The sequence below is a fragment of the Salmo salar genome, chromosome 20 (genome assembly GCF_965601325.2).
Source record: "Salmo salar chromosome 20, fSalSal1, whole genome shotgun sequence".
Taxonomy (NCBI): Eukaryota; Metazoa; Chordata; class Actinopteri; order Salmoniformes; family Salmonidae; genus Salmo; species Salmo salar.
In genome coordinates this window covers 27560903-27587990 of record NC_138310.1, presented here as the reverse complement: position 1 = coordinate 27587990, position 27088 = coordinate 27560903, and the positions used below count along the sequence as shown (strand labels likewise).

Below are 27088 nucleotides of genomic sequence, written 5' to 3'. Positions count from 1 at the left end.
TGCAGCATGAATTTCTCTTGATTGCACAGATTGTTGGACACATTCATAGTCTTATGGTAATTGTGAGGAACTGTTTTCTGTTTTTGTTTTGGCATGCCAATCCGTGTAGGTTGATCGATATACTTTGACTGATTTGATTGCATGACCTTGACATAATTGGGGCTTTACATTAACCTCACTATATTGTTTGGATTGCAACCGAGCTCTCAAAATATATTTTTAAACGGTTTGCTTTTAACAGTGAGGTGAGGGTGAGTTAAAATTGGTCAATGCGACAAGAGCACACTGCGCTCATATCACCCATTTAGTCAGCCTCTCACTCTGAATGCATCTATCACTGGAATGGCAGCAGGTTGTCGTCACTCTCCCCGCTCGTTTTGGTGAAATCATACAGACAAACAAATGATGATGACGCAGGGTTTTATTGTAGGCTAAATATGTAATTATTGCTTGACTATAGCTAATGAGTACACATAGGGCTCTTGAGACAGGTAGTCTAGATGTCGCAATTGAATAGGAAAGAGCAAGAGAAGCATTCATTGTATGACCATTGTTTTAGGAGCAAGTACACATGCTTTGCATCATATTAATGGTGTAGTATAATTAATCATATGTGACACCTTAATTGCCACTCAAGGTATTGCTATTGATAGGGAGCCATCCTTCATCAATCCCTTAGCTTTAGGAACCCAATCAGTTGTGCGTCAGCCTTGCGCTTTAAGGAAGTGTAAATGCAGCATTCTGTCTCCATGGGAGCCTCCTTTGAGGATTCTGTGTCCCGGAGGAAAAATGGAAATATTAATTTGGTCGACACGTCAATGTGCATTTTGTGATAGGCTACATCATTCGTGGTTCCATTTCAGGTATTTGACCTCTAAATAGTAGCTCATTACACAAAACCTGGGCACGACTGTCATGACTAACACGCACGTAAATAAACGTTAAAAGATGACAAAAGCATACACATCCAATCACGCACGTACGCACACACACACAAGGAACGCGCACCATACCGACAGACACACCAGTGAGCAGGGGAGATACATTCATTTGATGCCTATGCAGCAGTTGGTCGCTTGTCTCTGTTTTTGGATCGTTTCATCTAAATTATCAGCTGTGCCTTTTTACATCGTGAAGAGCAGATTATGCTCATTCCGGAGCACGTGGAAATCTATCTGTAGATACGGGGCTGCTGAGTTAGCGTGCCTCTCCAAGGCTTTGGTGAGCGCAAGGAGTCAGTCGTATTGGTGCATCGGCTGGAGACGAGTAAGAGGTGCGGATAGAATAACTGTACAGCCTGAAGATCCGTAAGAAAAGCAATAATGGGCTCGTTAATGTTGAGATAATTCAAACAGTGAGTGAGATTATGTCCCTGTGGAAATTCCGAGGACGGACTTTGCGCTCCCTCCTAGGGGACGAGGGCGCGGGGGGTTGTTCCCCAGAAGATTAGCATACAGTTTCTCCCTATGGAATGCGGAGACGTTGCGAAAACCCCCTCCCCGGTATTGAATCTTGGAAGGATTTATTTTTCTTAGGACTATTAAACGAAATAAGCTCAAGTGACGTTATTTGTGTTTCGATGTGAGAGAGATTGGATAACAGCAAACATAACCATCATTTAATTTAAAAACATTGACGACGGATGACTGTTTCGACCTTTCTTTACCTAATTATTAGGTTTAGCAAAATCTACATGTTTGGGCCGCAGCAAGCAAAAAGTGTTTACTTCAACGTAAAATAACTGTTGGCTTTGATCTGTGCCGGAAGAGCAGCAGCAATTTTTCCTGGGAACAAGACCGCTGCTTGGATAATCTTTGTTGAGTTGCAAATTGGTTTGGTCGCTGTCCATGGTGTTCCAGGAATGGTGGAGACGCTAAGTATCGCTGTTATCGGAGCTCCCGGAGTCGGGAAAACTTCCATAATCCGTCAATTTATTTATAATGACTTCTCAGAGGTTTACACTCCAACCCGAACCAGGTATGTGTACAGACCCTCTGTCATTTTGAACGGTAACATGTACGACCTGAAGATTTTGGATGTCCCGCCAATTTCGTCATTCCCCTCAAGCTCGAGCCAGGTAAGATAGAAAGTGACTTTCTATTTGGGTTTTTCACTTATAGGAAAGATACTAGCATTCTCTTATTGGGCTCAAAATATATCCTAGGCTTTAATGCTATAATTTCGAGATGTGGTAAGTGTTTGCCTCATTGTCTTAACTTACCTTTAGGCTATCAGAACCTATTTGGCCTCACGCTAATAGTTAGAGCCCTGGAAAATTACCATCGCGCGCTTCTTCAAAAGACATCTGTTGCATTTTGTTCTTAATCAGATGCCCCTTAGAGCAGTAGTTGCTATGGGGACCTGATGTATTACTTCAGTGGTAAGCCTAGGCTATAGGCTACTTTATGTATTTGGTGTTTTAAAACAAACGCACGCAAGCACACACACTCTCTCTCTTTATCTCTCTGGGCTCCTCACTGCATTATATTGCCACCCTCAGGCAAAACGAGGGATGTTTATGTCATATTGATTTGATCCATATGTTCTGCCTCTATGACTCCATAAGTAAGTCATTATTGGCTATTTGCTCCTAGACCCACGACCAGAGGACACTCAGCTGCCCAGCCTCAGGGCACCTGAACCTGGCTGGGGTGATGGAGACTGTCTGCCTGGCTGAGGGGAGTGATGTGTGCTCTTATCAGAGGAGGAAACTGGAAGCACATGTGCTTTGACTTTGTTCGAGCTGGCACACAGATCCACAGCCCATCAAGTAGCATTCAAGTGTTTGGAGTGGCAGTAAGTGCTACAATTCCACATTGAGTCATAAACTCTGAATCGATAGCAAATGGTTGAACTTACTGCTGCTAAAACACAGCATGCTCCAACATAATGACCAATGCATTAAATGAGTAAAAGTCGAAATGGAGATTCTCTTAGTGACCTTATACAGCAAGCTCTAGCTCCATAGATATGCCCTGGCAAGAGCAGCTAATGTCAGATGAAACACCATACAGTAGTTGCAGCTTTTTCCACTGACAGCCAGTGGTTTGATCAATTCAATCTATTTTCTCAAAGCTGTTCTGCTTTGACAGCACTTGCACCAGTCTCCTGCTCTCTCTGTATCTCCTTGTCCTCGCCTTAAATGAGTGACAGACACACATGCATATATTAGTGTGTGTGTGGCGTACATGCTTGTATTCATGCTTAAGGGTGTTTCTGAATGTCTAATGACACCCTCACACACCAATCTTGACCTCCTTACTGGTCCACAGAAAGCCTGTCTGTTGTTCCCTCCCTGGACCTGGCTGCTGGGGCTCCAGATGGGGTTCTCCAAGGTTACTACAGAGCTGGCTGGGAGAGCTGGCTGGGAGAGCTGGCTGGGACTGGCGTCAAACACAGATATTACTGATAGTTGCCAGGCTTTTGTTATTGGCTGAGGGAACGTGTTGCGGCCTTTCGACTCCATTGCAAGAACTGTATTTTTTGGACAGGTGTGGTGCCACTGAGAAATTGAGATCAGGCCATGGAGGAGAGATCAGGCCATGCAGCCAAACAGAAAGCCCTCTGAATTCAAAATGGGCATGCACGGTGCTTCCTGTAAACAGAAGATTCAACACACTGAAGAGTAGTCAGCCTCAACCCAGCCAGGCACCACCAGACAGAGCCAGCAGGAATGCAGGAGAGAATTCAGGATTCTAGCCATTTACAGGAGAGAGAAAGAAAAGAGGAGAATATGACAACTGTCTCTTAGTATGTGTTAAAAGGTCTGCAGTGTGCTTCATTGTCTCCAATCTGTGGAGTGGAGCGCCTCAACACAATCAATCTGATTTTCTTTGCTCTTTCTTCAGCTAAATGCCTCTTAGCCATCATTAGAGCAGTCTGGCAAGTGCAAACAGCAGGGAGAAGACAGGATGGATCACATTATAGAGTCTGCAAGGTGTGTGTTTGTGTCTGTGTACAGTACAGTACAGTACAGTACAGTACATCCCCAGGGGCCTCGTCACATAAAAATGTGTAAATTGCACATCTGTTCTCTGACTCCTACATATATAATGCTGCATGAGCATTGTTGCTTTCCTTTCACACGTTACAGCACCATGATTCATTATGTCTGCACATAGATTAGTTATATCTTTCAACAGTTGAATACTTAAATGGAGAATTGGTTGAATATGTACATAACAGCCTCAACCTCTTCAGAGAGCAGTTTAAGACATCGGTATACAGTCTCTAACCAACACAGACATCTCTACCAGTACTTAGGTACATTTTAGTCATTTAGCAGATACTCTTTTCCAGAGCAACTTACAGCAGTGAGTGCATACATTTTCATATTTTACATACTGGTGCCCCCCGTGGGAATCAAACCCACAACCCTTGCGTTGCAAGCACCATGCTCTACCAACTGAGCCAAATAGGATCAGGGAATAATTAGTTGAGTGCAACAAGAACACTGCTATCAGGCAGATTTGTCATGGTTCATTTCCTCAGGAATGGCTCTGAGAGCAGAAGCCTTAGCATCTCTTACTCTTGTCCTCTGTGTTCTGTTCTGTAGCCCAGCCTCTGAACCACCCTACCTGGTCTTCCTTTACTGGCTGTGACAGGGATGGTGAGGCATTCCCGCTTTCCACTCCGAGCGAGCGCTCTCCTCTTTTACTTCCATATTTAATGAGCCAGGAGGCCCATGGTGGTCCGCAGAGAGGTGGCTGTCTGGGCCAACATCACAGGACAGAGCGCTCTGGAACAAGAACAGACCCAGGGACTCGATTGAGATTTACTCTCATTTTATTTGGAGCTGATAGGATTAAAGCACAGTGCCCTGCTGAAGGCCTTGAGGGAATAGAGAGACTAATAGAGATGAGAGTGGGGCTGCTGCAGCCTATTAGATAGGTTAGAAAGAGTCTAATGCCCACCATAGAAATCCAGATTCACTAAATGAGGTTCCTCTTCCCCCACATGGTACCAGGGGAGGAAGATGGTGAATAAAGTGATGTGCGTCAGTATGTCTCCATGTTTATGGAAGGGGCCCAGGTTTCTGTTAGGTAAGTGCATGCAATAAAGGACGTAGTACTTGTACTTTGGCTCTGGTCCATCATCTAGACTCAGGATGTTTACTTGTTTAGGTCTCTTTAGGCAGGCAGGGCAGACGCCCCTTCATTATTTAACTTTGGGGATGGTAACAATCATTTATGTTCTGGCGGGGCTGCTGTCTGTTTTAATTTGTTGCTGTTTGCATTCCCAGAGCATCTGTCACAGTTTATCGATAGGATGTGATGACAGATGGACTTAAGCCTTACAGTGGATCCCATTCAGATTTATTCATCTTCTGATATTGTATCATATCACCATGACTTCCACACATAATGCTCTCTCGCTCTATCACTCTCTCGTCTCTCTCTCGTGTCTCTCTCGCTCTGTTTCCATTTGCTTCTCTCTCTCCTACTATGATAATGTATACTAATTTTATTAGATACACCATCCCGTTCGCTCCTACAGACAGTGAGTTTGCTATATAAAGCAGGCAGACAGGCATCGAGGCATTCAATTACTGTTTGCAACTTTGAGCGTGGTATGATCATCAGTGCCAGGCGCGTTGGTTCCAGTATCTCAGAAACGTCCAGTCTCCTGGGATTTTCACGCATGACACTGTCTAGGGTTTACAGAGAATGGTGTGACAAACAGAAGTCTCCAGCCACCCTAGCCATAGACTGTTCTCTCTGCTACCGCACGGCAAGCGGTACTGGAGCACCAAGTCTAGGTCCAAAAGGCATCTTAACAGCTTCTACCCCCAAGCCATAAGACTCCTGAACAATTAATCAAATGGCAACACGGACTGGCAAATAACGGCAGAGCACAACAGTGGTGTGCAGAACGGCCTCTACAAAATACACAACTCGTCGGTCCTTGTCACGGATGGGCTATTGCAGCGGATGACCCCCGGGTTCAACTCCTATCAGCTAAAAACAAGAAGAAGCGGCTCCAGTGGGAACTCGATCACTAACACTGGACAATTGAGGAGTTGAATTACATTGCCTCATCCGACCCGGTACTAGATGCGTGTACCTAATAAACTGGCAACTGAGTGTATATAGAATACAATGTATCTATTTTACTGTTCATTACATCAGATGAATCAGAAATGTTGTCTTTCTTCTGGATACGCTCTCTTGGCCCTTTGTCAGCCTCTGCAGATAGGCTCTGTCACACAGACTGGCAGAGCAGGTGGAGATGTGTGTGTATTAAAAGGCCGGCGCTGTCATCAGAGTCCGGCAGCTGGAGGAGACAACAGATCAGTGCCATCTTAAACCCTAATAAACCCCGCAAACACTCACAGGTGTAATGTGGGCTTGTCTCACTTGTGAACAGTAACTCAATAAGTCATGAGAAGCTCAATCCCAAAGGGACAGAATAGTGTCTGAGGTATGTCTCCAGGTATAACCCTTCATGACCATGCTCTCTTCTCTCTGGATGAGCTGTGATCGGACACCATTACCGTCTTTGGGAGCAGTGGGATGCCAGCTCCCTCACATCCTGGTAAAAAAGTGACCAAGGACCTGGGTTGTCAGGGAAACCTGCTCTGTTTGGCAATTGAAGGGAGCAGGCTAAGCTGCGAGTTTTAATAGTTTTCAAAGAGCCAACTGGAGAACATATAAACACACACACCTGTGTGCTCTCACACTCACACACACACATACACACATACACACGCACAGTTCCAATGTGTGTTTACTTTCTATAGCTCCTTTCCACGTCCTCTTTTCTCTCTTTCTCTGTTCTCTTCTTGGTCCTACAGGTGTGAGAAGGTGGAATAGTGAGTTTACAAGCCGCAGTGTTGCCATCGTTTCTGTGTACAGAGCTCCACCTCCACATAAAAAATAGTACTTGGATGACAAAGAGATATGAGCCGAGGATGCAACCTGTATTTTTAGCCCACAGAGAGATGGGGGTGCATTTAACACACCTACTGTAGATAGAGAGGGATGTGATCATGTGTACTGCTTAAACGGAAAAGAGAGATAATAATCTGGAAATAGGAATTGATGGGGAGTGGGGGAAAATGGGGAGTGGGGGGGCAGAAAGAGGAGAGATGGTAGAGGAATGCTGATGATCTGTCATCTATGGTCACTACCCCTCTTTCATTCCTCCTGGAAAACTATAGAATAAACCCGCAGGGAGAAAAGGCAATGACAGCAAAAATGTATAGAACTGAATCTCCCTATGTACATTCTTTTCACTGTCGACCATTATGTATTTTCTTGTCCTCCCTTCTCTTCCTCCTCACTCTCTCCCACCTTTGTGTGTAATGATCTCGGTGCCACATTGCTTGCCTCCATGGCTGATCGGCCTCATTATGTTTCAGACCTACTGTATGTGTGACTCTCCCTTCCTCCCTCTCTCTCACACACACAAACGCAGTGGTGCCGAAAATCCCTCCAAATTAAATAAAAGCTATTATTCCTCGTCGACATGGATATGTTACCATTGTCATCATTACAGCTCACATTGGTCCCTATCTCCTCTCAGATTCTGCCCCATTACTGCTTCCGATTCCCCACCCTGTTGATCCATCCATCGCTCTACCCCTCCCTCCCCCCTCTTTCTCCATCTCTCCTTCTCTGTCCCCCAGCTAACAGAACCACTTTTAGATTAAACTCAAGCAGGTAGAGCTGGTGACATATAGAGAGAGAGTGAAATTGCGTAAAGTGAAATACACTACCGTTCAAAAGTTTGGGGTCACTTAGAAATGACCTTGTTTTTGAAGAAAAGCTATTTTTTGTCCAATAAAATAACATCAAATTCATCAGAAATATAGTGTAGACATTGTTAATGTTGTAAATGACTTTTGTTGCTGGAAACAGCTGATTTTTTTATGGAATATCTACATAGGCGTACAGAGGCCCATTATCAGCAACCATCACTCCTGTGTTCCAATGGCACGTTGTGTTAGCTAATCCAAGTTTATAATTTTAAAAGGCTAATTGATCATTAGAAAACCCTTTTGCAATTATGTTAGCACAGCTGAAAACTGTTGTGCTGTTTAAAGAAGCAATAAAATTGGCCTTCTTTAGACTAGTTGAGTATCTGGAGCATCAGCATTTGTGGGTTCGATTACAGGCTCAAAATGGACAGAAACAATTAACTTTCTTCTGAAACTCCATCAGTCTATTCTTGTTCTGAGAAATGAAGGCTATTCCATGCGAGAAATTGCCAAGAAACTGAAGATCTCGTACACCGCTGTGTACTACTCCCTTCACAGAACAGCGCAAACTGGCTCTAACCAGAATAGAAAGAGGAGTGGGAGGCCCCGGTGCACAACTGAGCAAGAGGATAAGTACATTAGTGTCTAGTTTGAGAAACAGATGCCTCACAAGTCCTCAACTGGCAGCTTCATTAAATAGTACCCGCAAAACACCAGTCTCAACGTCAACAGTGAAGGGGAGACTCTGGGATGCTGGCCTTCTAGGCAGAGTTGCAAAGAAAAAGCCATATCTCAGACTGGCCAATAAAAAGAAAAGATTAAGATGGGCAAAATAACACAGACACTGGACAAAGGAGTGGCCAGCACTGTCACCGGATCTCAACCCTATTGAGCTGTTGTGGGAGCAGCTTGACCGTATGTTACGTAAGAAGTGCCCATCAAACCAATCCAACTTGTGGGAGGTGCTTCAGGAAGAATGGGGTGAAATCTGTTCAGATTACTTCAACAAATTGACAGCTAGAATGACAAAGGTCTGCAAGGCTGTAATTGATACCAATGGAGGATTCTTTGAAGAAAACAAAGTTTGAAGGACACAATTATTCTTTAAATCAAAAATCATTAACCTTTTCAACGTCTTGACTATATTTCCTATTCATTTTGCAACTCATTTCATGTATGTTTTCATGGAAACAAGGACATTTCTAAGTGACCCCAAACTTTTGAACGGTAGTGTAGGTCTTTAAGACAACTTTGAGTCAGTCAGGTAGCCTGCGGTAAACCAGACTGAAGCCATAAAACATGTCTGACTCACGTTTTGTGCATAATGCTGGCCCAGTACAGTTCTCTGAGCTACACATGGCTGAAGTCAGAAATAGAGAAACAGAAAACTGGCAGAGGGCCAGTCTCCTGTCAAGCGTAACACTTGGAACACATCAGTACTACACTGTTCAACCCTGCTGTACGCAATGACGGGAGGGCAAACAGCTGACAGATGAATAGTAATGATTTGCTAACAATAATTAAAACACACAGCACAATGGGAGTGATTTGCTACAGCCATTAAGGTAATTGCTTCAGCCATGACACAGTGACCCAATCACCTCCCTCCCGCTATCTCTCTCTCTCTCTCTTTCTCTCTCTCTCTCTCTCTCTCTCTCTCTCTCTCTCTCTCTCTCTCTCTCTCTCTCTCTCTCGTCTCTCTCTCGTCTCTTCGGTTTACATCTGATTCCCCACCAAAATGACTTATTGACAAACTCCCTGTTTAGACTTATCTACAGAATAAACAGGATGCATTTAGAGTACTCCAGTGTTATCCTGTTGATTCTCATTACTGCAATGACATTCCGCTCTTCTTGCCGTATTGATTTCTCACTGTCTGTTCAGAAAGCTAGTGTTGGAGGTGAGTGAAGGGGAATGCTTGTGCCCTCTGCCACCTCGCCCACTCCTCCACCCACTGCCTGTCAGCCTGGTGGGGCTCAGGCCAGGGCTTATGTTCACACCCTGTTGATCCATCCACCGCTCTACCCTTCCCTCCCCCTTCCTTCCTGTCCATCCACCTGCTGCTCTTTAATCTCTCCGCTTCTCTCTCTCTCTGCTTTCTCCTTCCTTCCCTCCCTCCCCAATCACCCTCTTCCCTTTTTCTCTCCCTCCCCCAGCTAACAGAACTCCTAATAGATTCAGCTCACGTAGGTAGAGCTGACGACATAGAGAGTGAGAGAGTGAAAGGGTGTGAGAGAGAGAGAGATAGCGGGAGGGAGGTGATTGGGTCACTGTGTCATGGCTGAAGCAATTACCTTAATGGCTGTAGCAAATCACTCCCATTGTGCTGTGTGTTTTAATTATTGTTAGCAAATCATTACTATTCATCTTAGGCTGCTGTTTGCCCTCCCATCATTGCGTACAGCAGGGCTGAACAGTGTAGCGCTGTGGGACTGATGTGTTCCAAGTGTTACGCTTGACAGGAGACTGGCCCTCTGCCAGCGCTCTGTTTCTGTGTTTCTGACCTCAGCCATGTGTAGCCCAGAGAACTGTACTGGGCCTGCATTATGCACAAGCCAGGTAGAGTCAGACAACGAATTCGTTCTTAACTGACTTTCCTAGTTAAATAAAGGTTACATTAAAATCACACCTCTGACTGACTCAAAGTTGTCTTAAATCTATTTGACTCTACGCTATTTCAATTTCAACCAAAATGAAGAGGACAAAACCTCCTGACAGCTTTTGAATAATTGAATGTGATCTGTGACTACTTCTGTTTCAAAAACCTGCTAAAAGAACTCCTGTCCTCACAAGCGTCACTGTTTTATGGGAGATATGGGAGCAGAATACATGCCATTTGAAGATGTTATTTTGGTCTTGAAATATAAATCATTTATAACCCTGTTTCACTTGTCAAGTCAGTGACAAGTGAAACAATATGTCTTCAATATCCTTCCTATTTTTGGATCTTTGTGTGCCTGTAGTGGGTGAGTGATGTCTGTCTATCTCTCTTTCTCTCTATCAGGAGTGGCTGGACCTACGCTGCAGAGGGGTGCGTAATGCCAACGCTTACATCCTGGTCTATGACATCTGCTGTGTGGAGAGCTTTGAGTACGTGAAGATGATCCGCCAGCAGATCATGGAGCACAGGTACGGGAAAACCACAACACAGTGACAAATATGGACCAATTAGGTAAAACAGCTGTGGAGAGACCCATACACGGCTACAGAAGACCAGCAGTCATGTACTGTATGTAAAAGAGAAAAAGGACAAAAGACATCTGTCATTCCGACTACAAGCCTCTGCACCTGCATTCATTTGCATATTGATAGGGGAATGAATGGCCCTCATTTGTTGAGCTCTGAAGAGATTCACATCTTTGCAGCTCTGTGACGGGACCTGCCTTTAAACTGCAGTGCACCATCCCTTCCACATGTACTAGTGTTTGCTCCTCCTGAGCTGCAGGTGTGAAAAGCTAGATGACCTGCCAGGCTGTCCTGATCTGTCCTGGATAGTCTGACTGGCTAGCTGGCTGACTGGCTGATTGGCTGGCTGACTGACTGGCTGATTGGCTGGCTGACTGACTGACTGACTGGGTGACTGGCTGACTGACTGGCTGTCTGGCTAATTGACTGGATGACTGACTGATTGTCTGTCTGGCTGACTGGATGACTGACTGGCTGACTGACTGTCTAGCTAATTGACTGGATGACTGATTGACTGTCTGTCTGGCTGATTGGATGACTGACTGGCTGACTGACTGTCAGGTTGATTGACATAGGGTGAGGGAAATAGGGAGGATGGATGGATGAGTTTCCTGGTGAATAAATCGGCATAATCGAGTAGGGGACATCCAGATGCAGGTTATTGGGATTTGTGTGGGCTAGAAGGATGGGAAGATGCCTGGGAGGAATTTCCCCTGTCTTTCTGCTGCTGCTTACTCAACCCACTCCAAAACAAACACACACACACACATACTGCACTCTCTCACACCCGCAAACATTCTCCCTCATCCAGAATCCCTGCCTTGTCAGTTTTCTGGCTGTGTTTTCTTTCTGCCCAAAAGCCCATAGCTGCCTTCCTTTGATGTAATGAAGACTCTGACAGCTCACACAAACACACACATACACACACACACACACACACACACACACACACACACACACACACACACACACACACACACACACACACACACACACACACACTCTTCTAAACCGCTGCTCCAGAGACCTTCAGGCCTGGATGGGTATTTGAGAGGGTAGCAGATGCCTGCTTGGTGTTGGGATTAATGGGGTTGGTTTTATGTCACCCCACAGCCTCATTACCAAGTTGAATTGAAACCTCTCAGTACAAGTAGCTAGTTCGGACTGTGTTTATATGGAAGTGTTAAGTTATGTCCACCAGAAGCTATCATCACATCTCAATTAGATGCAGGTTCATCTTGGATATATAAATCCTGAAGTGAAATTGAGCATTTTATGTAGGTCAAGGTGTTTCCCTATTGTCCATTTCCCTTTGTATTCTTATTTTGTTTTAAACATTGTCTTTTTATTAATATGTTTGTGTTTAGGGGAGGGGGGCTCTTTATGTGTGTATGTCTGTGTTCTTTCTTGAATCATTGCATTTGTAACTCAACCTGCTAGCAGGGAATCTGAGCTTATTGTATACAATAGCATTACTGTCAGCCTCACTTGAGTCATCACTGCTTTAGCCCAGCTCGCAGCCTGCCATACAGCTTCACAATCCAATGTGCTGTGAGAAACATTTCCCTCCACATTTAGTCTCTGTCGATACGGAGTGTGGAGGGAGGCCCCTGGGGCCCCAAAGCTCTGATCCACCCCCACACACCTCCAACACAGTCAGAGGAATCAGAACACACACACACACACACACACACACACACACACACACACACACACACACACACACACACACACACACACACACACACACACACACACACACACACACACTGTGGCTGTGGGTAGACACTACACAAGCCCCGACATGTACAGAAACACTCATACTGCAGAAATCCTCAGACACAAACACCCACTGACCTCTCTGGAAGAAGGTGTCTCCAGTCTCCCTGTCATGCTACTGACCTTCACAATGTCACGAAGAGGGGGAGGGTGAGAAGGCTCACTTACTCACGGACCAGGACTCTTCATCAATGCAGTCACCTTTAAATCCGTATTTATACACAGGATGTGTGGAGAATAGGAATTATGTGACTGGGATTTCTTTGTAGATGTTGGACCACATGTTTGTTAGCTAATCACATTGGAATTATTTTTCACCTTTATCCCTGTGCTCTCTCTCTCTCTGTTCCTTCCCCCCTCTTCTGTCTTCCCTGTCCCTGTCCCTGTAGGGAGGGTAGCAGCAGTGAGGTTCCCATCCTTGTGGTGGGCAGTAAAAGAGACCTGCAGCGCCAGCGCTTCACGCCTCGCAGGGCCGTCTCTGTGCTGGTCAAGAAGACCTGGAAGTGTGGCTATGTGGAGTGCTCTGCCAAGTTCAACTGGCATGTGGTCCTGCTCTTCAAAGAGCTGCTGGGCATCGCTGTAGGGCGTGGCATGAAACAGAACCACACCCCTGGGATCCGCCTACAAGGGGCGCTGCAGAGGAACCGCTGTACTGTCATGTGACCCAGTGGACTCCCTCCGGTGTAGGGTGAAGTTGCCCCAGTTTTGCAGTTTCCCCACTAATGGTAAAGGTTAGGATTGAGGGAGGGGAAGCTGATCCTAGATCTATAACTAGGGGAAAATACCCCCCAGAGCACTTCCTTCCCTCCTATGTCAGAGCCATTGGAACCTCAGTCACACCTCAGGGGGAATGGTTATACAGAGAAGACTTCTATCTAAATGGCTGGAAAACACCCCGAGGCCTCCTGCTTTACTGAGCTCATTTTCATATGAGGTTTATCTGACTCGAACCCTGTAGCTACTAGGACTGACATTGGTTCCTGTACTAGACGTGCATCTTTATCACCTATCACAACACCCCAGTTCTGTCACAATGTTCCCATTGAGAGGAAGGATGAAGAGGAGGAGGATGAAGAAGAGGTTTTGTCAATGGATTTCGAGGAGTAGAACATCTACTTCCACAGCTCTGGTCACAGGTCACCCAAACAATTATCATCACACCACAGCTCTGGTCGCAGGTCACCCAAACAATTATCATCACACCACAGCTCTGGTCGCAGGTCACCCAAACAATTATCATCACACCACAGCTCTGGTCACAGGTCACCCAAACAATTATCATCACACCACAGCTCTGGTCGCAGGTCACCCAAACAATTATCATCACACCACAGCTCTGGTCGCAGGTCACCCAAACAATTATCATCACACCACAGCTCTGGTCACAGGTCACCCAAACAATTATCATCACACCACAGCTCTGGTCGCAGGTCACCCAAACAATTATCATCACACCACAGCTCTGGTCGCAGGTCACCCAAACAATTATCATCACACCACAGCTCTGGTCGCTGGTCACCCAAACAATTATCATCACACCACAGCTCTGGTCACAGGTCACCCAAACAATTATCATCATACCACAGCTCTGGTCGCAGGTCACCCAAACAATTATCATCACACCACAGCTCTGGTCGCAGGTCACCCAAACAATTATCATCACACCACAGCTCTGGTCGCAGGTCACCCAAACAATTATCATCACACCACAGCTCTGGTCGCAGGTCACCCAAACAATTATCATCACACCACAGCTCTGGTCGCAGGTCACCCAAACAATTATCATCACACCACAGCTCTGGTCGCAGGTCACCCAAACAATTATCATCACACCACAGCTCTGGTCACAGGTCACCCAAACAATTATCATCACACCACAGCTCTGGTCGCAGGTCACCCAAACAATTATCATCACACCACAGCTCTGGTCGCAGGTCACCCAAACAATTATCATCACAACACCAGGTGTGGCTCTGAGCTCCCCAGATTGCAAGGCAACAGCTCATACATCATGATGGTTGAGAGCTTGTGAACTGTGTGCATCTAGTGGGAATAAGTACCATTACTGACATGACTAGGTATTCTCCCCATATTAGCTTAGTCTCATACATGTGAGTGGAAAGAATGCAACTTCTTTAAATGTTTTCCTTTTTTTAAACGTGAGGTAAATAAATGCCCTGGCTGTCATACTTGAAATTGCATTATTCTAAGATCGATGCACCATAGGAAAGGCTAGGTTACAGGGGTTGTGTGGTAAATGTGGGTGAGTCAACAAGATGGATGGCTTACTCTTGGTTTAGTACATCCACATCCTCTTTTAGGGGTAGCAGCACCAGAAACCACAGCTCTCCAAAATGCCCCCTAAACAGTAAACCATTTCATTTCTTGTTCAGGAATTGTCCTTGTACTCCAGGCAAACAAACATTCACTGATTGGAGGTGCTGGTACAAAATTATAGTGCTGTCACTCCCTCTTCTCATTTAAAGTGTATTGTTTAGAGGGGGATGTGAGGTTATCTTGCATCAGAAAAACCCTGCTGTCGCTATCATGATGAAGGACTTTAATCCTCCCTTCCTCCTGTCTTCCTCAGTCTGTGTGCTTCTGATGAATACATTATATCAATGGTGCTCTGGGGCCTGCAGGAAGCTAGAGGGGATGTCTGGCACAGATATTGAATGTGATGCAGGAATAGTAGGCAGTGGTTTTAAATTGCTTGTAAGGTTAAGCCCAGGTTGATGGGCAGGGTTAGTGAAACAGAAGGCCAATGGAAGGAGAAAAGAAAGAAGTAGAGACTATATTATGGGCAATAAAGCTGCAGAGCACCTTGACCAGCACGACAAGTTGTATCCAACCACAGACACCCTGTACAAGTCTAGAATGCCTCACATAGAATGTATTAAACCTCCCTGCTCTTGGATATACCCAGACCACCACACACACTGCTCTTGGATATACCCAGACCACCACACACACGAGAGCATACACCCCCAGAGCATTCCAATATATTAGCATCCTACCAAACAAACAGAATACTTTTTTGCAGTGTCTGAATTGTGCAAGATATTTATATTGTTTGAGAATGTGGTAAACATGTGTCCTGTGATTGCAGACACCCTGTGACAATGTTTGCACTGAAAATGAGTATCTGTATTGTACGTATGTATGTGCATCATTGATTTGCATGTTGTTACTGCCAAGCCAGCAGGTCAGGGTTTAATTGCACTGGTGTGATTGTGTAGCTGTAATTTCTTTACCTGTGTGTACTGTATATGCTTATTATCGGAGACTATCAAAAGCAGTTGAGAGGTGTGTGTGTGTGTTGTGTGTGTGTGTGCGCACACAGGCTCCATTTTACTGAAATGATAGTTAGACAGATTTCTAAAAGAGAAAGATTATGTAGCATCTGAAAGTAATGGTAATTTCTCCAGTAACATGAATGGCCAACCATTTCAATGAGACTGTTTGTGTGAGTGTGTCGTGTTCCAACATCAAGGGCTACATTTTCTAACAGAAACATCACCTTTTTTTCAATAGTAGGTGTTAGCTGTTTTGTTTTCGACAATGGTAAAATTAAACGTGTTGCCCACAATAACCGGCCTTCTTGTCTCTTAGTCAGTATTTTTTCATTCACACACTAATACTAGTTCATTATGATTATGCCTCATCTCAATGACTCAGTTGTTGCCCAGAACACTGCCACTAGTGATACCGCTCCTCATGCGCATAGGTGATTCCACACGTCACATAAATGTGACAATGTCGCCACCGTGTGGAATAAAGGTGTTATAATATATTTAGTGAAATGTGCGTCTATTTTGGTAAATGCATAGGCCAGGGGACAGGATTTATAATGCAAATATTTCCCACGGTCAAAAACGATTGATTCAACTTGACTTAGAAACCCCAAATATTTAAACACATTGTTCTTCATCTGCTAAATGTCAGCATCAGTGGAGACTAATTGTGCATGTTGAGTGTAAAAAAGAAGCCACAGTAGTCCCTGGAGTAAAATTCTATGAGAATTCACACAACACTCTTGCTACTGATACTGAACATGTATACATATTTAGTGTCTGTAATGTTTCCAAAATCTCAGCTATTTAGCAAAAAAAATCCTTGAAGTTGCATCAGTATTTATCCAATTTACTCCAAGGAGAGTAAAGTCTTTGCTTTTTGATAGTTTATTTCGAATAGAAAATAAAACAATCGCAGAAATGATGAATCACATGCCTCCTGATGTTTCAGGAATTCCTGACACCAGCGTCACATGCCAGTACCTCCTTCGCAAAGTTCCCATCAGTTTTCATCCTTCCTCCGGTTTCCAGGGTCATGTGAAAGGGGCGTATGGTGTTAATCTTGCTTTCTCTGGTCCGGACCCTCCCCGGTTTAGCTCACTCATCGGCGGTGTGTATGGGGAGAGCGATCGCTCTCTGTGGTCGCTCGGGGAGGATAGTGTCATTCCTTTCCGCGGTACCTTGTTTGTCCGGCTGCACACCTCAACCCGCGGCGGAGCGGAGGATGAGCGACCAGGGGAAGAGCTCGGTTTCCACTCCTGCGAGTGCCCCAGCCCCGGGATCGGATACTTACAAAGGCTGGCTTTTTAAATGGACTAACTATTTGAAAGGGTATCAACGCCGATGGTTCGTCCTCAGCAATGGCCTTCTGTCGTATTACAGGTAAACATGCTGACACTAGCTGCTGTGTAGCTAGCTAATTACAGTACAGTGTCATTGTCTGTCAAATTAAACGTTAACCATGTCAGCATCAGCATGGGTTAGAATATTAAAATACATGTTTATAAGCCGCAATTGCAGGCTAACTAGCTAGCTAGTTACTAGTACTATATACACTTTGATGGTATTTTATTGCAAGTGTCAAACAAACAATCACTATGATGACCGCTAACTAGGTATCTAGCCAGTGTGGTACGGAGATCATGACAACTTCTTGACTTCAGACAAGCCCCGTCATGTGTTAACTTCAGTGGGCACTATTCTCACAGATCACTAATAGATAGCTAAGTTTAAAGGGCTTGCAATCATGTTAACAAAGAAATTATAGCTATCAAGCTTTAAAACGTATATGTCGCTAACTATCTATATTAGCTAGAATGTTCAAATCATTGTAGTTACTGTAACGTTACACAGACAGTCTGACATAATGCGAGTGGCTCTGGCACGACCTAGCTGTCACTGACTGAGCTAGCGAGAAGTTGCTAGCTCAGCGAGCTAACCAGATTTTGTATAGATCTAGGTAGACTTGTCAAGTGATTGTTGATGTTAACGAGATGGAACTCAAAGTCTAATAGGAAGAAATGTTTCAGTGTATACCTTTTATAGCGTTGGGCTATCATATGAAATAATGATTTGTCCAGCTAGCTAGCTTGCTAACGTTAGCACAAATATAGCTAGCTAACTAGTCTCTGTCATCAGTCATTTTCTGCCACCCATGTTATTTTGTTAGCTACATATAACACACACCCCAAATTATTGCATTTCGAAAGAAATGCACTCCCACTGAATGTTTTCCCTGGGAGTAAAACAACATTCACTTGTAGAAGACAAGCATCGTCTCTCCACACAGTGCACAGTTGCCACCTGTGTTTTACTAATAACACCTGTGGCTCGGGTGCTTCCTGAATGGGAGTCAAGTTTCCTCTGGGCAGCCCTCTGAACAGGAGGAGTCAATGGAGAAGGAGAGTGGGTCACATGTAACAACTGTTGTTCACCCAACCCAGTTTTACTGTGGTTAATTAATTGGTTCATAACAGAAAGTAGGTCTATTCCTCTGAGATCCTGCGAATGAGGTCCATCCAGAAACATGAGTGTCTGCTGTTGAGAGGGAGTGTAATTGGCTCCTAAAACCAGCTTAGGCTTTTTAAACCACTCAGATGATGGGGTTCATGACAGCAGGTGTTTGTAAAGAGCAGAGACAGCTAATGTATTTTAATAGTTTATAGTTACACTATAAACGTGTCACATCAACCTACAATTACTTAGTGTAAATATTTTGTTTTGACTTCACTGGAGGAAACGAGCCTACCTCTCTCATCAGAGCAAAATGTAGGCTAACTACCGGTAGTAGGTCTACTCAATCAAATTTATTTCTACTGTCTGAAGGAGTCGGTGGTAATGGGACCTGGCGGACTTCACTTAACACATCTTATACCGTGCTATAGAATCAGATGCATGCGACCACACCTTCACACACAGCCCTGTTGTCCTTTAGCCATAGAGTGAAGGGTTAGTGGAAACTGAAACAGGGGAGCCAAAGTCCAACTCTTGTTTGTGCTGATGGTGAAAGGAAAGAACTCTGTCCCCTCAGTCTTCCCTCTATTAATAGTCATTATGAGTCTGCAAAGGCCGTCATCGTAAAATAAGAATTTGTTCTTAACTGACTTGCCTAGTTAAATCAAATCAAATGTTGGAAGGTGACTGCTGTCTGATGTGAAGGTAGCCTGTTGACATCTGAGCACTGAGGCAGTGGAGCGCACAGGTTCCCACAAAAGCAAGCCTGAGTAATGCCCCTCGTCTCCTCTCTGCCTTGCAGAGTTCTCTGTGTGCGTCTGGCTGGAGGCTTTGTTTTTGTCCGCCTGCGTACAGAAGCTGCCTGTCTGTCTCTGTCTGTATTTGAAAGTGATTCTAAATTAAACCAGTAGCACCTAACATGTCAATGATGTGTCTTCATGTCTGGAGGTTTTCTACTGTACCTTTGACGTCTCCCTCTGATGTACCACCATGGTTGTAAAACATTGTTGGCTCAGCAGGACTGAGGTGGAGGCATTGCATGCATCACTATGTCTTTGTCAGAACAACACTGTTCTTCACTCCCTGCATCCCATCTCCCGTTTTCTCATTATTATAGAGGCAAAGAGGGGAAGTGTTGTTCTGTGTCAGTCAGTGCTCCAGTATCTTGCAGCTGTGCCACCTATGTGTGTTACAGCTCTCTATGTGGCTAAAGTCAGGTTGTACCGTTAAAACATCCAGCGTTCCATTAATGGACAGTTCATCTGCTCTGAGCAGCAGTCAGTTCCTTTTGTCTTGTTTGTGTTTTCAAAAGTGTTAGACGCATATTATGTAGGGCAGTATTATGACTGTAGTATGACTACGTAGCAGTGATTACCTGCCGGTTGTAGATGGATGCCAGAATGGCTTACTGTACGTCACTCGCATCACAGCATCCATCACAGCATCCATCACAGCATCCATCACAGCATCCATCACAGCATCCATCACAGCATCCATCACAGCATGCATCTCAGCATCCATCTCAGCATCCATCACAACATGCATCTCAGCATCCATCACAGCATGCATCACAGCATGCATCTCAGCATCCATCACAGCATGCATCACAGCATGCATCTCAGCATCCATTACAGCATGCATCTCAGCATCCATCACAGCATGCATCACAGCATGCATCTCAGCATCCATCACAGCATCCATCACAGCATGCATCTCAGCATCCATCACAGCATCCATCACAGCATGCATCTCAGCATCCATCACAGCATGCATCTCAGCATCCATCACAGCATGCATCACAGCATGCATCACAGCATGCATCAATCAGTTGTTGTAGCCTATTTTCTTTAGTTGCCCTTTTCAAAAGCAGGGCAAATTGTTTATTCCTGAAGGGGTGAGTCACTACTTACTTAACCCATGCCACTTGCTTATTTGATCCCAATGATGTTCAAAGGATCTCAGTTTCCCAGTCGAGTTGTGCTGATATGGAGAAGTCAGGGCTTGATATGTAAAGTTGGTAGTGGCAGTCAAAGGCCAGTGGTGGACATGGACTATAATCTCTGGGCTGCAGCTGATCTGACACACAGCGTTTAAGCCACTTAACATTTTATGGGGGTTTATAGAGCTGCAATGTTTCACTTGCGCCATTGACTCGTCTTTGGTCTGACGCTGCATTTCTGCTCAGACTGCAAATACTGTATTCTCTGCATTGCTCATTCTAATGTAACTGTTACTGGACATTGCATTTTAGTTACATTGCTTATACATACAGGATATTTATTTATATAATTGATTCTTGACATAGAGTGAGCTATCTACTGCTGTACATATCATTCTTAGTATATCTTGTGTAAATTCATCCTGTGTATATACATATAGATTGCATTTGGATTACTGTTACAGTGCTACAGTATTTGAGTTGTTAATCGGATTTGTTCTGACATTTTTATATATACAGCACCAGTCGAAAGTTTACTATTTTCTACATTGTATGAAATAACACATGGAATCATGTAGTAACCAAAAACAAATCTAAATATATTTGAGATTCTTCAAAGTAGCCACCCTTTGCCTTGATGAAAGCTTTGCACACTCTTGGCATTCTCTCAACCAGCTTCATGAGGAATGCTTTTCCAACAGTCTTGAAGGAGTTCCCACATATGCTGAGCACTTGTTGGCTGCTTTTTCTTCACTCTGCGGTCCAACTCATCCTTAACCATCTCAATTGGGTTGAGGTCAGGTGATTGTGGAGACCAGGTCATCTGATGCAGCACTCCATGACTCTCCTCCTTGGTCAAATAGTCCTAACACAGCCTGGAGGTGTGTTTTGGGTCAAAGAACCATCACACCTACTCCATGCTTCACGGTGGGAACCACACATGCCGGAGATCATCCGTTCACCTACTTTGCGTCTCACAAAGACATGGAGGTTGGAACCAAAAATCTCAAATTTGCACTCATCATACCAAAGGATAGATTTCCACCGGTCTAATCAATCAATCAATCAAATTTATTTATCAGCTGATGTCACAAAGTGCTGTACAGAAACCCAGCCTAAAACCCCAAACAGCAAGCGATGCAGGTGTAGAAGCACGGTGGCTAGGAAAAACTCCCTAGAAAGGCCAGAACCTAGAAAGAAACCTAGAGAGGAACCAGGCTATGAGGAGTGGCCAGTCCTCTTCTGGCTGTGCCGGGTGGAGATTATAACAGAACATGGCCAAGATGTTCAAATGTTCATAGATGACCAGCAGGGTCAAATAATAATAATCACAGTGGTTGTCGAGGGTGCAACAGGTCAGCACCTCAGGAGTAAATGTCTGTTTGCTTTTCATAGCCAATCTTTGAGTATCTCTACCGCTCCTGCTGTCTCTAGAGAGTTGAAAACAGCAGGTCTGGGACAGGTAGCACGTCCGGTGAACAGTTCAGGGTTCCATAGCCGGAGGCAGAACAGTTGAAACTGGAGCAGCAGCACGGCCAGGTGGACTTGGGACAGCAAGGAGTCATCATGCCAGGTAGTCCTGAGGCATGGTCCTAGGGCTCAGGTCCTCCGAGAGAGAGAAAAAAGAGAGGGAATTAGAGAGAGCATACTTACATTCACACAGGATACCAGATAAGACAGGAGAAATACTTGAGATATAACAGACTGACCTTAGCCCCCCGAGACACAAACTACTGCAGCATAAATACTGGAGGCTGAGACGGGAGGGGTCGGGAGACGATGTGGCCCTGTCCTACTATACCTCCAGACAGGATCAAACAGGCAGGATATGTTCATTGCTCGTGTTTCTTGGCCCAAGCAAGTCTCTTATTATTGATGTCCTTTAGTAGTGGTTTCTTTGCAGCAATTTGGCCATGAAGGCCTGATTCACGCAGTCTCCTCTGATCAGTTGATGTTGAGATGTGTCTGTTACTTGAACTCTGTGAAGCATTTATTTGGGCTCCAATCTGATTCCTGTGGCGGTCCTCATGAGAGCCAGTTTCATCATAGCGCTTGATGGTTTGTGCGACTGGACTCGAAGAAACCTTCAAAGTTCTCAATGTTCAGGATTGACTGACCTTAATGTTTTAAAGTAATGTCATTTCTCTTTGCTTATTTCAGCTGTTTTTGACATAATATGGACTTGGTCTTTTACCAAATAGGGCTGTTTTCTGTATACCAACCCTACCTTGTTACAGCACAACTGATTGTCTGAAACGTATTAAGAAGGAAAGAAATTCCACAAATTAACTTAGCAAGGCACACCTGTTAATTGAAATGCATTCCAGGTGACTACTTCATGAAGCTGGTTGAGAGAATGCCAGGAGTGTGCAAAGCTGTCATCAAGGCAAAAGGTGGCTACTTTGAAGAATCTAAAATATACCCTTTTTTGGTTACTACATGATTCCATACGTGTTATTTCATAGTTTTGATGTCTTCACTATTATTCTACAATGCAATGAGCAGCTGTGTCCCAACTTTCAACTGGTACTGTATGTTTACCTGTTTGACATTTTACCGAGTTGTTAGGAGCAAAACATTTTTTTTATATATTTTTTTTCACCTTTATTTAATAACCAGGTAGGCCAGTTGAGAACAAGTTCTCATTTACAACTGCGACCTGGCCAAGATAAAGCAAAGCAGTGCGACACAAACAACAACACAGAGTTACGCATGGAATAAACAAACAGTCAATAATACAATAGAGAAAGTCTCTTCTATCTATCTATCTATCTATCTATCTATCTATCTATCTATCTATCTATCTATCTATCTATCTATCTATCTATCTATCTATCTATCCTATCTATCTATCTATCTATCTATCTATCTATCTATCTATCTATCTATCTATCTATCTATCTATCTATCTATCTATCTTTAGTTTGTGCGAATGATGTAGGATAAGGGGGGTAGGCAATATATAGGTCATAGTGGCAAAATTATTACAGTATGGCAAATTAATCACTGGGGTGATAGATGTGCGCGAGTAGCGGTACTGGGATGCAAAGGAGCAAAATAAATAACAATATGGTGATGAGGTAGTTGGATGGGCTATTTATAGATTGGCTTTGTACAGGTGCAGTGATTTGTGAGCTGCTCTGACAGCTGGTGCTTAAAGTTAGTGAGGGAGATATGAGTCTCCAGCTTCAGTGACTTTTGCAGTTTGTTCCAGTCATTGGCAGCAGAGAACTGGAAGGAAAGGCGGCCAAAGGAGGAATTGGATTTGGGGGTGATCAGTGAAATATACCTGCTGGAGCGCATGCTACGGGTGGGTGTTGCTATGGTGACCAGTGAGCTGAGATAAGGCGGGGCTTTACCTAGCAACGACTTATAGATGAGCTGGAGCCAGTGGGTTTGGCGACGGATATGAAGCGAGGGCCAGCCAACAAGAGCATACAGGTCGCAGTGGTGGGTAGTATATGGGGCTTTGGTGACAAAACGGATGGCACTGTGATAGACTGCATCCAATTTGCTGAGTAGAGTGTTGGAGGCTATTTTGTAAATGACGTCGCTGAAGTCAAGGATCGGTAGGATAGTCAGTTTTACGAGGGTATGTTTGGCAGCATGAGTGAAGGATGCTTTGTTGCGAAATAGGAAGCCGATTCTAGATTTAATTTTGAATTGGAGATGTTTAATGTGAGTCTGGAAGGAGAGTTTACAGTCTAACCAGACACCTAGGTATTTGTAGTTGTCCACAAGTCAGAACCGTCCAGAGTAGTGATGCTGGACGTGTGGGTAGGTGTGGGCAGCGATCGGTTGAAGAGCATGCATTTAGTTTTACTTGCATTTAAGAGCAGTTGGAGGCCACGGAAGGAGAGTTGTATGGCATTGATGCTCGTCTGGAGGTTAGTTAACACAGTGTCTAAAGAAGGGCTAGAAGTATACAGAATGGTGACGTCTGCGTGGATCAGAGACTCACCAGCAGCAAGAGCGACATCATTGATGTATACAGAGAAAAGAGTCGGCCCGAGGATTAAACCCTGTGGCACCCCCATAGAGTCTGCCAGAGGTCTGGACAACAGGCCCCCCGATTTGACACACTGAACTCTGTCAGAGAAGTAGTTGGTGAACCAGGCTAGGCAGTCATTTGAGAAACCAAGGCTGTTAAGTCTCCCAATAAGAATATGGTGATTGACAGAGTTGAAAGCCTTGGCCAGGTCGATGAATACGGCTGCACAGTAATGTCTCTTATCAATGGTGGTTATGCTATCGTTTAGGATCTTGAGCGTGGCTGAGGTGCACCCGTGACCAGCTCAGAAACCAGATTGCATAGCGGAGAAGGTACGGTTGGATTCAAAATGGTCGGTGATCTGTTTGTTGACTTGGCTTTCGAAGACCTTAGAAAGGCAGGGTAGGATAGATATAGTTCTGTAGCAGTTTGGGTCTAGAGTGTCTCCCCCTTTGAAGTGGGGGATGACCCCGGTAGCTTTCCAATCTTTGGGGATCTCAGACGATACGAAGGAGAGGTTGAACAGGCTAGTAATAGGGTTTGCAACATTTTCGGCGGATAATTTTAGGAAGAGAGGGTCCATATTGTCTATCCCTGCTGATATGTAGGGGTCCAGATTTTGCAGCTCTTTCAGAACATCAGCTATCTGGATTTGGGAGAAGGAGAAATGGGGGAGGCTTGGGCGAGTTGCAGTGAGTGGTGCAGGGCTGTTGACCGGGGTCAGGGTAGCCAGGTGGAAAGCATGGCCAGCCGTAGAAAAATGCTTATTGAAATTCTCAATTATCGCGGATTTATCGGTGGTAATAGTGTTTCCTAGCCTCAGTGCAGTGGGCAGCTGGGAGGAGGTGATCTTATTCTCCATGGATTTTACAGTGTCCCAGAACTTTTTGGAGTTAGTGTTACAGGATGCAAATTTCTGTTTAGCCTTTGCTTCCCTAACTGCCTGTGTATATTGGTTCCTAACTTCCCTGAAAAGTTGCATATCGCGGGGGCTATTCAATGCTAATGCAGAACGCCACAGGATGTTTTTGTGCTAGTCAAGGGCAGTCAGGTCTAATAACATGAGCATTTTGCTGCACCAGCTATAACATCTGCTAAACTATGTACGTGACCAATCAACTTTGAATTGTTTTGCTGCTTCTCTTTTACTCCGAGTCAGCCACCTCCCCCCACCATCCTTTGGCTGTTTCCTGTTTTCCCATCACCAGTCAGGTACTGTAAATTACTGAGGTGAACACCCACCATTATCTCACTTCAATGTGTGACAAGGCCTTTCCCCTCCTCCTCACGTCTTTCATTTTTTATTTCTTCATTGACTCTTTCTTCCGGCTTTAACTCTCATCACAGCTTACTTACCTCTGAGAGGAAATCTGACAGTGCTTTAGTAAAGATTACAAAGCATTAGCTTCTGGAGCCCTATGCAAGCCCTGCTATCACTGCCTCACACACACTCAGCCTGGCGGCCCCATGCACATCTCAGCTTGGCTCTGAGATAGAAGTATTAATACAGTTTTAACTGGATAGTTACACGGCTAGGTGGGGGTTCTGCATCGTTTTCAGTTCTCAGTTTGGTTTTTGGTCCTGCTGGCACACTGTGTCCTGAAGAGAGGAAAGAAGAGTTATGAGACGATACACGAGCCAGTTGGAGGGGCAGGGACAGTCCTGCTCAGCACTGAGCTCAGAGCCTTCCTCGGACGTAGGCTCGCTCTGGCCTGGAGATGTTGGAGAGGGGGAAAGGAGGGAAGACGTGGTCCAATCAAATTAATGGGTTCCTCCTTGGGCTCAGTGCCAGGTCACTGTGTGTGTGTGTGTGTGTGTGTGTGTGTGTGTGTGTGTGTGTGTGTGTGTGTGTGTGTGTGTGTGTGTGTGTGTGTGTGTGTGTGTGTGTGTGTGTGTGTGTGTGTGTGTGTGTGTGTGTGTGTGTGTGCGCAAGAGACAATGCTGAATAGAAACACTTAATATCCTCAGCTTTAATCTTTCAGCAGGTCATACTGAACGTGCCACAGTGTCTCTGTCTTGGTTTGCTTGTCTCATGTTTTTATTACACCAAGGAACATGTAGTGCCTATCTCTCCTTGTATCCTGTTGTGTTCCCTTATTACCATGCTGTATATTTGTCCTTGTCTTTATTCCTGTATGTCTCTCTGTTTACCTGTTTGTCTCTGTGTGTTCTGCCTGTCTGCTCATGCCTGTGCCAGCTAGTCTCTCAAGTGTGTTGAGACGCTGTTCTGTTTCATTACACGCCCTCAGATCGGTGGATCTGTGTTTTGTGTGGTTGTGTGGTGCTCAGGGGAACGACAGGTAAAAGCCCCTTAATGCTTTACCAGCACAGCACAACACACAGGACCCGCTGGCCCTCACACTCCCTCTCTCTGATTCATATCTCTCTCTTTCCCTCTCTCTCGCTCTTTCTCTCTCTCTCTGCCCTGCCGTCCATATATCTCTCTCTCTCTCTCTCTCTCTCTCTTTCTCTCTCTCTCTGCCCTGCCGTCCATATCTCTCTATTTCCCTCTCTCTCTCTCTTTCTCTCTCTCTGCCCTGCCGTCCATATCTCTCTCTCTCTGCCCCACAGTCCATCTCTCTCTCTCTCTGCCCCACAGTCCATATCTCTCTCTCTGCCCCACCGTCCATCTCTCTCTCTCTGCCCCACCGTCCATCTCTCTCTCTCTGCCCCACCGTCCATCTCTCTCTCTCTGCCCCACCGTCCATCTCTCTCTCTCTCTCTCTCTCTCTGCCCCACCGTCCATC

The 27088-nt window shown here is 44.9% G+C and overlaps 2 protein-coding genes across 3 annotated transcripts in view; both read left to right on the top strand.

Annotated features, from left to right (window-relative positions):
* Positions 1-1002: 1002 nt before the first annotated feature.
* rasl10a (RAS-like, family 10, member A) lies at positions 1003-16261 on the top strand. Its single transcript, XM_014161233.2, has 3 exons — positions 1003-2077; positions 10704-10828; positions 13054-16261. Exons 1-3 carry the CDS (start codon positions 1862-1864, stop codon positions 13325-13327), a joined length of 615 nt encoding a protein of 204 aa, XP_014016708.1. The 5' UTR covers positions 1003-1861; the 3' UTR covers positions 13328-16261.
* Positions 16262-16970: 709 nt separating this feature from the next.
* Positions 16971-27088, top strand: part of LOC106580333 (oxysterol-binding protein 2) — a 94754-nt gene continuing 84636 nt past the window's right edge. The window contains exon 1 of one of the 2 annotated variants that reach the window (XM_014161235.3): positions 16971-17340. In XM_014161235.3, coding sequence (XP_014016710.2) covers positions 17009-17340 — 332 coding nt within the window. In that variant the 5' untranslated portion in view covers positions 16971-17008. The remainder of the gene's footprint in view (positions 17341-27088) is intronic. The other variant, XM_014161237.3, reaches the window with a different exon arrangement.